Here is a 15,732-nt window from a genome sequence, read left to right as displayed (position 1 = left end):
CGGTTGCAAAACTTTAGTCACTTAGTGTTTGTCCTGCTGATTTTTTTATTCAGAACAATTTGCCATCTCGAGATGGTTTGGCAAAAAAATAAAATAAAATACATGCAGCAAATGTGCTTTTCAATATTTAAAATCAAGTTTTTAATCTAATGTGGAGATAATTATGCTTCTGGTGTCAGCTACTGTGTTATTTCTATTAGTAGGATGTCTATTTTCAAAACCATCTGCAATCTACCACTAATAGTCACAGCACCAGCATTTCTTAGTTTCACATAAGTATTGCAAGATAGAAATAATAATAATAATAATGATAATAATAATAATACTGTTCATGAGTGTGTCCTTGTACTGACATACAAATGTAAATCAAATAGCAATACATTTTATGTTATTTTAAGTTGCATAACCAAATTTGAGCTAAATATAGTTAGCTTGATGGAAAATGAAACAGAACAAGGATGTCTACTGAACACTACAAGGAGTTACAAATTTGAGAAATCAACCAGATCAGTTTTCCAATTGTAAGTGAATGTCAGAAGTTTTTAGACATTTGTAACTTATTTACTTATTTTTAACTCTTCATTATTCTTGTGTTTATGACTGTGAGCCAAGCACCCTGTTTCCTGGTAACACTGCAACGACATTCACATAACTGCATATGTTTATAATTATAGATTTCCAAGAAAAAGGACATTTTCAACTAATGCGGCTGTTTCACTACCACATTTGAATGTCAAACGTTTAGCAGTGTTAGTACTGAAACAAGATGGAAGTGTTTCTCTCTTGCTTTATGCTATCTGATTATGCCTGCCAGTGTGGAGATAAAACTAATACAAAAATGCCATGCAGAATTGAGCTAATAAATTTGGAAATAAATCTTACAGACCCCTCTCTGTCACATAAATCATATAACAAATTGAGTATTGAAGCAGCATTTCCAATTATACATACAGGTGAGTGGAAGCGAATCCATGCTTTGATATATGGAGTGATCAAAATTAACAAACCAAGTTCTTGTAAAACAGCCATCAAAAGCTCAGAACTCGTGGGTTGAATGTTGCTTGGTCTGCAAGATCAAATTTTATACGCAATTTCACAGCCCCATGATTATCTATTACACAAAGGATAAAACTACTGTTCCCAGATTTCACTAGAACAACCCATTTGATGTGTATATATGATTTTAGTGTGTTTTCTATCATTTCATTATATACTGGAATGTCAGTGTATGTTTTGATTTCCACTGAGAGATATTTTAAACTGTTTTAATAGTGTTATTATTACATATATTATTTTGAGATGCATTTTATACTATTAAAACATTTTATTTACCATATTGATGTATTAGGTTGGTGTTTCTGAATTAATAATTTGCTATACAACATTTATCCACCACTCAAAATGTGTGACTTTGAGTATGACAGATCAAATTTTGTACATGTAGTCATGACACGGGTGCCTGGATATGCACTTCTTATGTCGTATTTCAGAGTATTCAGGTTTGTGTCAAAGTTGAATCAACACATTTTCAACAAAAAGGGCAGTAAGCAATTGGAAAGAACACAGTCAACTGATTCTTCTTTTTTTATGCCATTTTATTGTATAGTTGTCACAGAAGGTGTGGGAGTGGTTGAGGAGGAGCCAATGGCGGGCAAAAGAGAGGCAGACATGGATCAGATATAAATAGGTTTAATAATACAAATAAAAATACAAAAGCAAAGTCTAATGTCCAAAAGAGCAAACCAAAATCAAAACGCTAAATAAATGCAAATTCAAACCAGGAACAAGGAAGAAAGACGAAAGGACAAAATTATATGGGACACACTGTAGCCAGATTGAGCAATGTCAAGCAGAATGGAGCAGTATTCAGTAGATTAACCCTCAAAGAAAAATTAAGAAGCCGAGCAAGAGAGCAAACAGTTAAACTGTGGAAAGGTGAATAATTAACACAAAGGAACAACAATAAATGAAGAGACAAAAGACTAACACTGATCTGAGAGAAGTAAATTCATAAAAAAGCAAAAAACAAAATGCAAATAAATACAATAATAACAAAACAATAACTGTAATGCCAAGTAAGAATATGGTAAGACATTTGTTTAACAATATTAAACCCTGAAATACTTAAGGGAACACAAAAGAAAACCTAAGGGCCAGTGGATTGTGACAGAAAGCTATTTCTAGGTAGCTCTGATGCTAATATCAGAAGAATTTATATCTATAACACTTATTGTTATACATAGGAATGGTTAATTGGCTATGTCAGTTGTCTGTTTCAGAGACCTGGAATCATTGTATCATTTCCAACTTCTCTGTTCTAAAAATGTCCATAAAGAGGAGAGTCATACTTGTTGATAATGTATTTAGGGATAGAAGCAAATTGGTTTCTCCAGTGTGTTCTAAATTTAGTTAATTTTGCTAACAGCTCAAATTATTTCTTCTTGTGTGGACAGCTCCATGTGGAGGATATTATAGTGGATCTGAGGGTGTCGTTTTATCCCCAAACTATCCTTTAAACTACACCATGAGACAGATGTGTTCCTATCACATCACAGTGTCCCCACAATTTGGTAAGTGCTTCATTTTCTACACTGAACATGGTCGCTTTCTAAGTTATACTAATAAAGGTAATAATAAGGTGTTTTTTTTTTCTGTTTATTTTTCTCTCTGACATTTGCAGTGGTATTTGGTCAGTTTGCTGTTTTCCAAACAGCAATGAATGACTCAGTGGAGCTTTTTGATGGAGCCAATGATAATGCTCGACTGCTCAGCTCTCTGGCTGGATCCCATTCAGGTGAGTATGTTGACTAGTTCTAGGTCTAAACCTCACACAGGTGAGAGACTTCAATGTGTTTACACAAAATTATTAACTTTACTGCTAGCATACTCTCTATAGTTGCAAAGGCATCGTATTATGGAAAACCACCTATTCAGTCGTAACATTTCTTTTTCTGTGTTGTTTTCTTAAATCCTCCTTACCTTTATTGAAGTAAATCGAATTTATTGCCATCGTACACATGTACAATAAGATTAAAAGGTGAAACATTTTAATAAAATTTAAAAAATGTTATGAATGAAAATGTGCATAGGGAAAAAAAGTCTCTTTGGCTCTGGAACGGGGTCACACCAGTCGTTATTGCAATTTATTCGACAGCGATTTATTTGGTGAAAATTTATTATGGGATGTCTTCACAAGAAGAAATCAGCAGCTCAGAGAGTCTCAGTGGTACGGCACGATCTGCAGTACAGGAGCTGAACCCTCCATGGGTTTGCATACCCTCCAACTTTGAGTCATCCAAGCTTGGCAGAGCTTTGAATCATTGCACAGTAACACATCGTGCATTGATTAAATCTGACAGCTGTTGCAAAATCGATGCATATCACAAAATTTGAGGAATGTAATATGAGGAAATATTGATTAACATTGCTCATGGCGAACTGTGATGCCATTGCTTTTGAGTTTTACTTCATATATAAGTTTCTGTGTCATTGCTAGCAGGCACAGTGCAGGGAAATATCCATGAATGTGACATTAGATTTCCCTCTCTGGAGATCATGTATATGTCGATTTTGGGTTCATCAAAAGATTGGACTCCAGCTCACAAACTTTCCTTAAACTGTTTAGGTGCCAAATAGTTTGATCATTGAAGCGAAAATAATAAATTGTAAATAATCTTCAGAGATCCAATATCTTTATGCTGGTGGAATTATGAACACTTTTTATTTTTTGTAGATGTCAAGGTTTCTTTCAGAAATGGTGCTGCAATTTAAATCATTCTCTTTCCAGGTACAATTCATTTAAATAGGTCAAGAGCCAGAATGAATAGCACTCAGATGTGTGACTTATTCCTGAGTTCATTGTGGTTTGTGTTTTCTGTTTTTAGAATGGAAAACAATCAAACACAGCAGGCTATAGAAAATAATGTTATCTATGTCATTCTTGCATACACCTACACACACACACACACACCAATAAAGGGGCAAACAGCTTTGCATTGCATTGTTCCATCTAACTGGTTGATTATCTTGGCGTGGAAACAAATTAACACACAAGCATGTCTATAAAGCCCACTCATACACACCCGGACGTGCACACATCATGACAGCACTAATGATGATTCTAAATGTCAGCCACACCAGGCCACATTTGCCTCATTTAGTACTGTTACTTCCTCTGTCTGTCTTTGTGTTTTTTTCCTTTAAATTTCTGTGTGACTGTTAAACGATGTGCAATGTTCATATTCAACCATAAAAGGCAAATATATTGGGATATCTACTAAAAAATAATCAGAATAAACCAGTGTAGTTAAGTGTTGACAGTTAGGTAAGTATTTAATATTAAACAGTGACCCTCTGCTGTTGTGTATGCATGGATGGTTATATAAAACTATTGTATTACTTGATTTATAAAAAAATATATATGTATATATTTAATGTCTAAAAGACACATTTATGCTGGTTTCAGTTTTTTACTTCAATTTAAAAATCATGTTTGTGCATGTGTAATTATTTCAGGAGAGACATTGCCTCTGGCAACATCCAATCAGATCATGCTTCGGTTCAATGCCAAGAGTGGCCAGTCAGCTAAAGGCTTTCATTTTGTCTACCAAGGTAACTCATTACTGTTTATTTCTTAGTTGCAATATGTTTTCCTCAGATACTGATGCATCTCACTACAATAAATATAATTGGAAAATATGTATGTTTTACTAACTATTTTAAAAATGCTAACACTTCTATTTTGTGTAAATTGATTACTCACAATTATATGTCAGTTTTTACCCTTTTTTTGTGGGCTTATGAGTTACAGCTTTTAAAAATCCAAAATTCACTTTCTTTTGTAGAATATTAAATAAAATTACACAAGTCTGAAAACCTTCTTACTAATGAATTTAATTGTTGCTTTAATTATTCTCTTTCAACACAATTGAACTTATTTCTTGATTGTAGCTGTGCCTCGCACAAGTGACAGTCAGTGCAGCTCAGTGCCAGAGCCTCGATATGGCAGACGAATTGGCTCAGAGTTCTCAGCAGGCTCTGTTGTCCGTTTCGAGTGCAGCCCTGGGTATCTTTTGAAAGGATCCAGCGCAATTCGATGCCAGGCTGTACCAGGTGCCCTCGCACAATGGAATGCATCGACACCTTCATGTATAGGTGAGGACATCAGACCTGCATCATATTGCTAAAACTGTAACTAGCAAATCCACACCTCCAAAATAAAGCTTGCCACTGAATTTTGATTAAATAAGCCAGAAATTACACAAAGGACCATCAGGTTGTAGGAATCACAGAATTTTGACCAACAAACTACTGAAACAAAAAAATATTTTTACAGCATTTCCAGAAGAAAAAAAAATGGCATTGTAGCACTGCTAAGGAGAGAACAGTTTGGACAACAATGAGATCTGAGAAGTGACTTTACATAAAGAGAAATGAAAATATATCTTAACATATTAGGTAGTTTTGCCTTGGTTAATCATATTGCAATAGACAATAAAAGTAACCGTTTTCATTTTCACCAAAAATGAAAACCTCTCAACACCTTTCACTGTTGAGAGGCGGCATTTTGCAAACACGTAAATAATTTTATATATTCTTACTCTGTTCAAAACAACATTCTGTTTTTTATTTTAGGCTATATTCCATCATCCTGTCCTAATTAAAAGCTACTTATTGTATAAATTATGCCAAAAATGTATATTTTATGCATCCATTTTAGTTCCCTGCAGTGGCAATTTGACTGAACGTCGAGGTACAATATTGTCTCCTGGCTATCCTGAGCCTTACCCTAATGCTCTAAACTGCCTGTGGAGAATCCATGTCAGCGAAGGAGCAGGAATACAGGTACACACATATGTATGCAGTTATACTGTCGCTTTTTAATGCACCAGTTGTATAGGATTGTTGTAAACTTGCAAGCTGTTTTGTTCAGTTATTATTGTCGTTTACTTGTTAGATCCAAGTTATGACGTTTGCGACAGAACACAACTGGGACTCTCTGGAGATCTATGATGGAGGAGACATGACAGCTCCAAAACTGGGATCCTTTTCAGGTATGACAGCTTGACCGATCAAGCACATAGTTAGATACATAAAACTACAGACGACATACAAAACAAAATAGGCTGTATGGCACATGATTATTCCTTAACCAAAGAGACACAATAATTGCTTAGCATGGTTAAAAAATATAAATGTTTGGTATAGTTCTAACCTCAAATAGTGAACAATAATTATTATAAATTTTGAAAAAGGATAGAGAAAGAGTGACACTAAGAAGAGTGTCACTAATAAAGTATAACCTTTTACAATTTCCCTGTAGAGTTTCTCTTGTGCCCTGCCCCAAGCATATATCTGTCTCACAGCTATGCCTCACATAAGACATGCCACATATAGGGCAACACACACAACACTCACAAATTTAATATATAACTGTAGCCTTTTATAAAAGATACACCTGGGAGCTGGCTACAACAACCATGTTGATCTAATACTGACCAATGAGCACCTTTAGTTAGGCAGATAAAACTGCTTCTCTTTAGAAAGCTTTTTGGCCATAGATAGAGAAATTATGTTCACTTTTTGCAGGTGTTATTTTTGTGTTTCAGATTTAAGCACAGACTGCAGACTGTGCATGAGTTTCATGACTTTTACCACATGAATAGTATAATGTCATATTATCGCACTATTAATAGAAATAGAAAAATGAGTTTATTCCCAAGAATTAGGTGTTGGGAATAAACCGAGTTTGTATCTTATCATTTGTAGTAAAGCAGTTTTATCCTGAAAATATCGAGTGGGGCTTTAGTTTTGCAACCAATTTTTTTTGTATAAAAGCCAGATTTGTCCTTTTTGTAACATTCGTCTTACACTATGAGACACCGTGAATGAAAATGTCACAGTGATGAACAGTTGATATTATACACTCTCCTGCTGTGCTATGCAAGCACTTTATCTACACCAATGAAAATGTCCTTATCTTGGGATACTGAATGATCAAAGCTGCTTCATATGAAATACCTGACCTTCCTTTTAATAAATTCACCCAATATTTTCTGCATTTGTAACTTAAGGGTGCTCAGAATGTGAATAGAGTGTTATTCTTTCATCATCAAATTACACTTTTGAAAATACTTGTAATTTTCTTCTTTTTTCTTAATATATGCACAAGTTATAAAAAAAAGGAACACATCAAAAAAGCACACATTAATTTATAGATAAGATTTCCCTTGATGTTTAAATATGTGTTGAGTTTCTTTATGCTTACAGCCTCATGAGTCACATTTAAAAAGGCCAATTTACATGGTCGAATGAGAAACACTGTGCAATAATTTTGAAAGGGTAATGTTTTAAATCTGAGGTGACTGTTAACTGTCTATTTTAAGAAAAGTCAGGACCTTTGTTTGTATAGCACCTTCACAAATGGGTTAATTCAAGTCATTTACCAGAAAAACAAAAGGAAAGTAATACAGAAACACCTCATATGCCAAAGAGAGACATGAAGCATCACATAAAAGCATACAGTTATGAGACACAATAAAAGAAAGGCAAACGAGTGCTGCAATATTTAAGTAAATGAAAAAACGAAAATATGATAGGAATAAAAATAATTCTAATAATCTTGGGCCTTTTTTGGTCGTCCCTCGTTGAGTTCTCATCCTTGAAACACAAAAAGAATAGGTCTCTTCTTACCTGAGGGATGTTAGTACTTCAGCACCAAACTCTGAAATGTATTTATGCTCATGACCCTTCACTGCCTTCCAGACTGGATTTTGATACAACGTAAACAGTCTATGCATATCTATGAACAAAATCTCTGATATAAGACAAAAAGTCCCTAATTGGATTTTAAGATAATTTTTGAAACAACCTTGATTAACCCTTGATTGAAGTCAAACTTCACTGCTTTGAAGTTTGACTTCAAAGCATTACTAGCATGCTAAATAATACTGACAAACCTAGCTTGTACAATATTGTGATTTTTTTTGTGTGTGTCTGTGCATGTGTTGTGTAGGAACAACAGCTCCTGCTCTACTGAACTCAACATCCAATCAGCTACTCCTGCACTTTCAGAGTGACATCAGCGTGGTAGCAGCAGGCTTTCACCTGGAATATAAGAGTAAGTTAATGGAGATTGATCGGCTTCAAAAAGGAAATGCTTGATGATATAAAACTTCAAAGGAACTCTAAAATTGTGTTCTCTCTAACTAGAAATGCACACAAACACACAATTCTGCTGCCAAAACTTCGACATCAAATAACGAGAGTCAGTGACCTGAACTGGTATTGCCCGAGAGCACACACACAAGCTGAGTGCCGGGTTCTTGCACACACACACAATGCTCACCTGGAGGGACACAAACAAATTCATGTATGCTCAGACGCAAACACAGACTTCCTTTGCCTGTGTCAGGCATGTACATAAATCCAATGAATAAGAAGGCACATAGGTACACAACTATGCAGACCAAACAGGTATGGACACGAGCATTACCATCATGCATTTACACACCTGTCAGGGCATAGCTGTGCTTTTCAGTCCTTTGTACTTGTTTTAGCTTAGAATCACTTCTAGATCAATGAACATGTCCCCTTCTATGAGAATATGTGAGAGTTTTAGTGTGTATGAATGAGCATTTTGTGGTGTTCAGATTTATAGGTGAGTGCACACATTCACATCAGTGTTTTTGGCATCTCTGTGTGAGTTGACATGCCATTACTAGGAATGAAAACCTGGAAGAGTTTTTTTAATTTTTCCTATATTTTTGCTTCACTGTAGTTTTGAATGGCATTATTCTGAGCTTTCTAGCTGAGCTTTTATTACTAGACCCACGATTAGAGTTCAAGGGCTTTAAGGAAGCTTAATAATAGAATTGACAGAACTATGATAAACCAAACATCACAGTTTTATGATATTATATACTCTACATGTTTTATTTTTTTAACAAGTAAAGCAGTTGTAGTCCTTAAGTGACGGCAGCTCTTTCTGTTTATTGGTTTGAAATAGTTTTTATCAAGAATAGGGATGATTTTAACCAGCCAGACTTACTGTCTTGTTGTTGATAATGCAGTTAATACCGTCTCCAATGTTGATCAATACCAACAACAAAAGGGCAGTTCATTTTAGTAGAAACTGGCAATAGAACCAGGCTCAGGAATGTTGTTCATCTGCCTTAAATTAGCTGCACATTTTAGGTGAGAGGAAAGGCAGACCAACTCATCTTCCATAAAACAGATAAAATGCTAATGACAGAAGTTTTGATATACCCATATTGGTGAGTACAGATTGTAATAACAGCATGTTACATTCCTCAGCTGTAGCAGCATGAGTCAAGAGACATGCTAATTTATTCTAGTCCTAAATGTACTGCCCATCATCTCTACAGCTGACATGCATGGAAACTTTTACATGTTGTAATGCTACAAGTACAAAACTTCAAAGCACTTAACAAAAACTAACGTGATAGATGTCAAAAAGTGTGAAGCGGCAGCTAAATGGTAAAAACTAAAAATAAAATATTAAATAGTGTGATGTGCAATTTTATTCATCTCCTTTCACTCTGTCCTTTCATAAAATTGCAAGCGATCACTCAAAACTAAATGTTGAAAAGAGTTTACCTGTGTGTAATTTATTCTGTGTGCACATTCCACATGGCCCTCAGAGGTTTATTAGAAATAATTAGTTAACAAATGATAGGAAGATCAAGGAAAATATTGGCTAGGTTTTGAAGTTTTGAAGTAAGGAAACCTAGGTGTTATTAAACCACATACCAAACTACATACCATGACTGAGGTTTAGCTGTTTTGCGAAGAAAAAAACATTCAGTGCCTTGATGCCCAAAGCTACTAGAAATCCACCCGAAACACATTTAGCTCTAATTGCATCATAACATGTTTCAAAAAAGTATTGATTCCAAGCATTGTACAAATGCACACCATACTTTTTCAATATAAATATTGGGTGATTTTCCTCTTAACATAGCTAATGTTAATAGGAACATTAACATGTCTAATGTTAATAGGAGAAAGTCAAAGTAAATAAATGTAAGCCTTTACTGGTTAAGATTTTTGGGTCTTTGATTTTTGCAAACTCTTTAAGTTCTACAGAAGAGTTGCATATTATATTTAAATGTAGATTAATTTGACCCAAAATGGATGTTAACTTATAAAAGTTTTATTTTTGAACAGTCAAGAATGTCTGCATGTCTGTAGAAATAACTTGACATAGTCATTTTTAAAGCTGTTATGTTATCAACAGAAGAGAGAATTTGAGTGAGTTTTTCTTCTCTAAATAAAAATGTTAGATGGCAAATAACCTTCTCACTGTTAAGAATTGAATGTCTCAGAAGAGTTTGTCTGCCTGATGAAAGTATTCAAAACAAAGGAATTGTTCTTGTTATCTCTTAACAGATAAAAGGTAGCTCTTGCTTTCATATATAAACTTTCCAGGGTGAGTGAAATCATTGCTTCACATATTTCTTTCAAAATTTCTCACAGTAAACGATTTTAAACCACAGTGAGACCCTCTTGTGACTACATAACTTGTTGTTCAAAGAGCCAATTTAATCTTTACTGTGGAGTTTTAGCTTCATCGACATAATCATTAGTTTGTGATGGCCAATACCAGAATAAACAGATTATGCAACAATATAAACACTTTTACGTCCAGCCTGTGTTTTAGAAATCTCAAAAAAGATGTTGCTCATGTTTGAGAATAAATCATTTTGAAAGCACTTGGAAATTGTTTTGATATTTTGTGACAACATAGTGTTCCCATCTGCATAAACAAGGCATGTGCAGCTGTTGGGAAAATTTACATTTAAAATCTAAACTTTGATAATCTAAACTCGGTAATCTTTGGCTAATCTATCCGTACCCATATATTATAAATATAATTTCTGATGATGGTTGTGTGTAGTTGAAAAGTAAACTAAGGCAAGAAAAAGGTAGACGTATCTACAACTTTTACATTGCAGCAGCTACTGTATCTACAATACAGTCATCAATTGTTTCTTGAAGGTAGCAGGTGTTACTTTTCTGAAAATGATTACTTCAACAACCGCAAAATGCAATACGTTGGAGATTCTATACAGAGCTCTTCATCACCAAACTTAACTTGTTTTTCTTATAAAACACATTTTCAGAGATTAGTCAACTTTTAGTGGTTTTGAGATGATAGTTCACAGCTAGTGCACTACATTGTGTTCTTTATGCGGCGCAGATCGTTGTTGATGTTCTATCATGAGACATGTGAATGATTCTGGCAGTGATGTTCATCACATTTTATTCTGATCGTCTCAGGATGAGGGGAAATGTCTCTCTTGCTTGTCTGTCCTCTCCTGAGCTAAAATGGAAGCGTAGTAAATCCAGTCAGTTAGCCTTAACTGCTGACAATGTCCAGCAGGAGTCGAGTCGTCCTGGTGGGATGTTTTGTGGTGCTGTCAGTCGTTTACTGGGCATGACCACCCTCACATAGTCGGGGCTTACTGTGTGTTGGCAGAAGAGAAAGAAATATGGTCAGCCAAATGGAATAGTTTCATTGATCAGTTGTCCAGACAGCCCACTGACGCTCTGCCTAGTAATACACTGACTGTGTTTGTTTGCGTGTGTATATGTTAAGCCTCACACAGCTTTCCCGCTTATAGTCCCTTTAAAAATTTAAGTCTCCCTCATTACCCCTTAGGAAGCAAACTCATGTAAAAATCACTCATCCACGCAGACTCACAAATGTCACTCAGGGTGCTATGGACCACCTGGATGTGCACACTTGTTTATTTGTATGTATGGGAACAGTTGGATCACAGCCTTTCGATGGCAGGAAAATCGACAATGACACCAACATTACCAGTGACACCAGCATCACACACAAACAGTTCCTCGTCTTTCCCTCCTTTCCTCTCTTGATTCCTTCCTACTTTCCTTTTCTTCTTCCTTCTTTCCATGTGCTGCCATGGTAACAGCTCCAAGGCAGTCTCCTGCGGATGTTTCCACATGCACAAACAAACGCGTTCACACACAAATGTGCAGATACCTTCCACTGGTCTACGGGTCTGCTGCAGTCAAACTTATTAGAAATGTGTTTAACCTATTTTGTGCTGGGAATACAAATCCACTGCCATGTTATTATGTTCTTAAACTTTATTTTGTGTAAAATACTTATCTAAAAGTGGTCCATTTATGGTGGGGAATTTGTTCAAAAATAATAAATACAACTTTCTCATTCTTCTCATAAGTTTATTTATTTATTTTTTTAAAAGATGGAATAAACCTGTGTGGTATAATAAATAAATATTACATACACATGAAGTGTGCTACAAATAAAGTCTTGAGAAAAGGCCAAATTCCTATGCAAGATTTTCCTCCTGTTTTTACACATAGCAAATTGCTTTTTTGATACTAAAATGTGGGTATAGAAACATTTAGAACGAGAAGTTCTTAATTTTTGTGGAAGTGGAATTTTTCTGCATTTTAACAATTAATGATTATATCACATCTACTTTTTCAGGTCAATGGTTTTTAACCCAGGGGCTTAGCAATGTTCAGGAAAAAAACAACTTATGTTAAAATATATTTTTGTTTTGTTTTTGTTTGTTTTTCTTCTTTGTTGTAGCGGTTGGGCTGACCACTTGTCCTGAACCAATGATCCCAGCAAATGGCATAAAAACGGGAGACAGATACATGGTGAATGAGGTGGTAGCTTTCATTTGTGAACCTGGTTACACACTACAGGTAATAACCACACAACATACACACTAACCCCGTGATGTTTATGATTTGCATCAATTATTTTCTTTAAATTATACATCTTTATTAAAAGTACATTGTTCTCCACACTGTAATCATGACTCGTGTGAAAAGTAGTCAGCAACAATGAATGTTGTTTATGTATTTTGAACCAAATACATAAACATGTTAAACAAAACCTGTTTAAAAGTTTTTTTTCCTTTTAAATAATTTCATGTCTAAACATTTTAAACTGAATATATACGCAGTTTTATGATGAGAAATTTTTTTTTAAAAGAAGTTAATTTGCAACATCTGATTTGATCATATGATCCATATGATAATGTATTTGAGGCAGCATCCAAAACACCTCCATAATATTATGTACAGCCTTGATGCTATTCAGGAAGTACGAAAAAAAGACAGTGGGAAAATTCTAACGGAAGCTGACAAGGTAGCTTTATCCACAGATAAACAAGCACTATACCAACTATAAATTAAATATAACTCAGCAAAGAAGAAGCCAACAGTCCACAAACTGAGGTAAGGATGTGGCAGGAAGGACTGGGCATTGTAAGGAAAGAACAATTTACTCACATATTAAAGGATCATCTCACAACATCAGCCAGGAAAAATAATGTTCGGCACATGTAGTATGAGTGCTCTGTGTGGATCGTCATTCTAAGAATACCATAAAATGAGTTATAAAATAGCTTAATAACATCAAAAGCTGTTTTATGGTGACCATCATAAAAGCCATAATCTGTCAAAAAAAAATTGACAGAGCTAAAAAGGTACAAACTTGACTCAGCTACTCCAGAAATTGGCCAAAATCCCAGCAAACTATTGTGAGAACTCTGGGGAAGAATTCTGTCATCATTCTACCATTGAGCAATTATAGATATTTTGGTAACTGATTATCCTAAAACCCAAAAAACAAAACATTGGTTCTAAATATCATCTTTCAACTCTACATATGGTTTCCTAGAGTATAAAATTTATGTATTAATGATAAAAAATATAAAGTATTTTTATTTGATCGGTCTAAGACACTGGATTATCTTTTTCAGGGTCATTCACACATTTCTTGCATGCCTGGGACTGTGCGTCGGTGGAACTACCCACCACCTCTTTGCATAGGTATGGCCCAGACAAACACATTTTATTGTGGGCTACATTGTTTTATGAATTATTTCTGTATTGGGAAGGAAATGATGTCCTGCAGGCACAAACTTGACAGAATATTACATGGCAATGTGCTAGAACTGAGAGGTACATCTAAAACTTTTGTACATCCACACAATAGAAAGAAATATATGATAGAATATATGATAAATGAATGCCCTCTATAGATCTGCTTAAATAAATTTTTATTTTTCATCTTTCTGACGTAAGGATGAAATATTTATATGTTTATATATATTATTCCATTAGTATATTTTTTAAGTTAACAATAAAGTTTTTGAAACCAAGAAGTTTCTCCACTGATTTGAGTTCAGCCACCAGTCGAATAATGGTGCAAGATGGTGTAAGCACCAACAGAATTTGCGCTTTGGAGAGTCAGTGTTTCTGACCTTTATTAAGGTCATGTTTGTGTGTAGGATTTATTTATTCAATAGCTTCAGAAGCTCTTTTTAGACCATTCCTGCTAAACTTGTTGTGCACATATCCGGATCTATTTAACAATGTGCTTCAACAGGACCTACTTTTTTGTTATTTCTAGTTTTACAGCACACATTTTAGTACTTTGGAAACCTTTTTTGCAGCTCATTCATGTGCACATTTGTTAAGGATAAAAGCAACAATCCCTTGAGTGTATTTCACATTTATAAACAATGTTTTATGTTCACTCATTGCCAGCTCGCTGTGGTGGGGTCCTTTCTGAGATGAGTGGTGTCATCCTCAGTCCAGGTTTTCCTGGCAACTACCCTGGCAACCTGGACTGCACCTGGCAAATCACCCTGCCAGCTGGATATGGTGAGTTAGGCTTTATTGGACGAAGGAGCATTTCTCGAAAGAAACATGTCATTTTAGGTAAATTTATCAGTTTATATGTGAAATATAAACATGCTTTTTCAGTGCAAATTCTGCCACAGATTTTTCATATGTGAGTTGGTGACTGACCACATTGTAATATACACACAGACTACTGCAGACTCCTTGGTACATGTTTACCCAAATGATTATAAAGGCTGCTTTGTTATAAATATGAAAATTTGCCATTTCAAATGCACCAGTGTCATCAGGACAGTGGTGTCCTAATGGACCCAATGGCAATATGCAAGTGTTTTGAGGGTAACAGTTAAGGGGCTTAATACAGCACATGTATTGATATTTAAGGTATTGGAGACAGCTGTGTTTTCTTTAGACCTATTCAGCATAAGTCACCTGGCATGTGACTTCATGCATAAATATTAGTATTGATTTGTTTGATGTTATCACATACATTCAGTGTCTTGATTTTTTTTTCTCTTTTGCTGGTTTTGAACATGTCCTTATTGGCTTGTTTACTAGGAGCCCATATTCAGTTCCAAAACTTCTCCTCGGAGGATAACCATGACTTTCTTGAAGTCCGTGCAGGACCACAACACAGCTCTGCTCTCATCGGTCAATTCACAGGCTCACAGATTCCACCACCATTGATGAGCACTACTCACCTGACAATCATTCACTTCTACAGTGACCACTCTGAGAACAGGCCAGGGTTCAGACTCATCTACCAGGGTAAGTTGGAGTAATTTTCAAGGCATGGTTGAGAAACGACCACAAAAATTGATTGAAGGCTTCATCAATGATAGAACAAGGCTGAATTCAAAATATGTCTGCTATTATTGTTGTTCTCATTTGGTGGGAGGTAGTGGGAGACAGTGGTTGTCCAAATGATTAAGGAAAAAAATGGTCTTCTTAAAGGCTTAGAATAAATTAAGAACTCCTAACCTAGAGGCCAAATTACAAAGCCTGGCAACTCAAAGAAATGATTTATGGGATGAAAAAACACATATTGCTATG

At 35.2% G+C, this 15,732-nt stretch overlaps 1 protein-coding gene across 1 annotated transcript in view; it reads left to right on the top strand.

The window, feature by feature from the left end:
- Positions 1–15,732, top strand: part of LOC129364073 (CUB and sushi domain-containing protein 1-like) — a 386,251-nt gene that overhangs the window by 303,205 nt on the left and 67,314 nt on the right. Inside the window, exons 33-43 of the mRNA XM_055036496.1 lie at positions 2,454–2,570; positions 2,681–2,794; positions 4,516–4,611; positions 4,951–5,154; positions 5,720–5,844; positions 5,957–6,053; positions 8,015–8,119; positions 12,611–12,729; positions 13,794–13,863; positions 14,584–14,700; positions 15,238–15,447. Coding sequence (XP_054892471.1) covers positions 2,454–2,570; positions 2,681–2,794; positions 4,516–4,611; positions 4,951–5,154; positions 5,720–5,844; positions 5,957–6,053; positions 8,015–8,119; positions 12,611–12,729; positions 13,794–13,863; positions 14,584–14,700; positions 15,238–15,447 — 1,374 coding nt within the window. The remainder of the gene's footprint in view (positions 1–2,453; positions 2,571–2,680; positions 2,795–4,515; positions 4,612–4,950; positions 5,155–5,719; positions 5,845–5,956; positions 6,054–8,014; positions 8,120–12,610; positions 12,730–13,793; positions 13,864–14,583; positions 14,701–15,237; positions 15,448–15,732) is intronic.

This window comes from Poeciliopsis prolifica, unplaced genomic scaffold (assembly GCF_027474105.1).
Source record: "Poeciliopsis prolifica strain line A6 unplaced genomic scaffold, Auburn_PproV2 SCAFFOLD011, whole genome shotgun sequence".
NCBI classification, from domain to species: Eukaryota; Metazoa; Chordata; class Actinopteri; order Cyprinodontiformes; family Poeciliidae; genus Poeciliopsis; species Poeciliopsis prolifica.
Note: the sequence above shows the minus strand (reverse complement) of the source record. Positions and strands in the feature narration are given on the sequence as shown.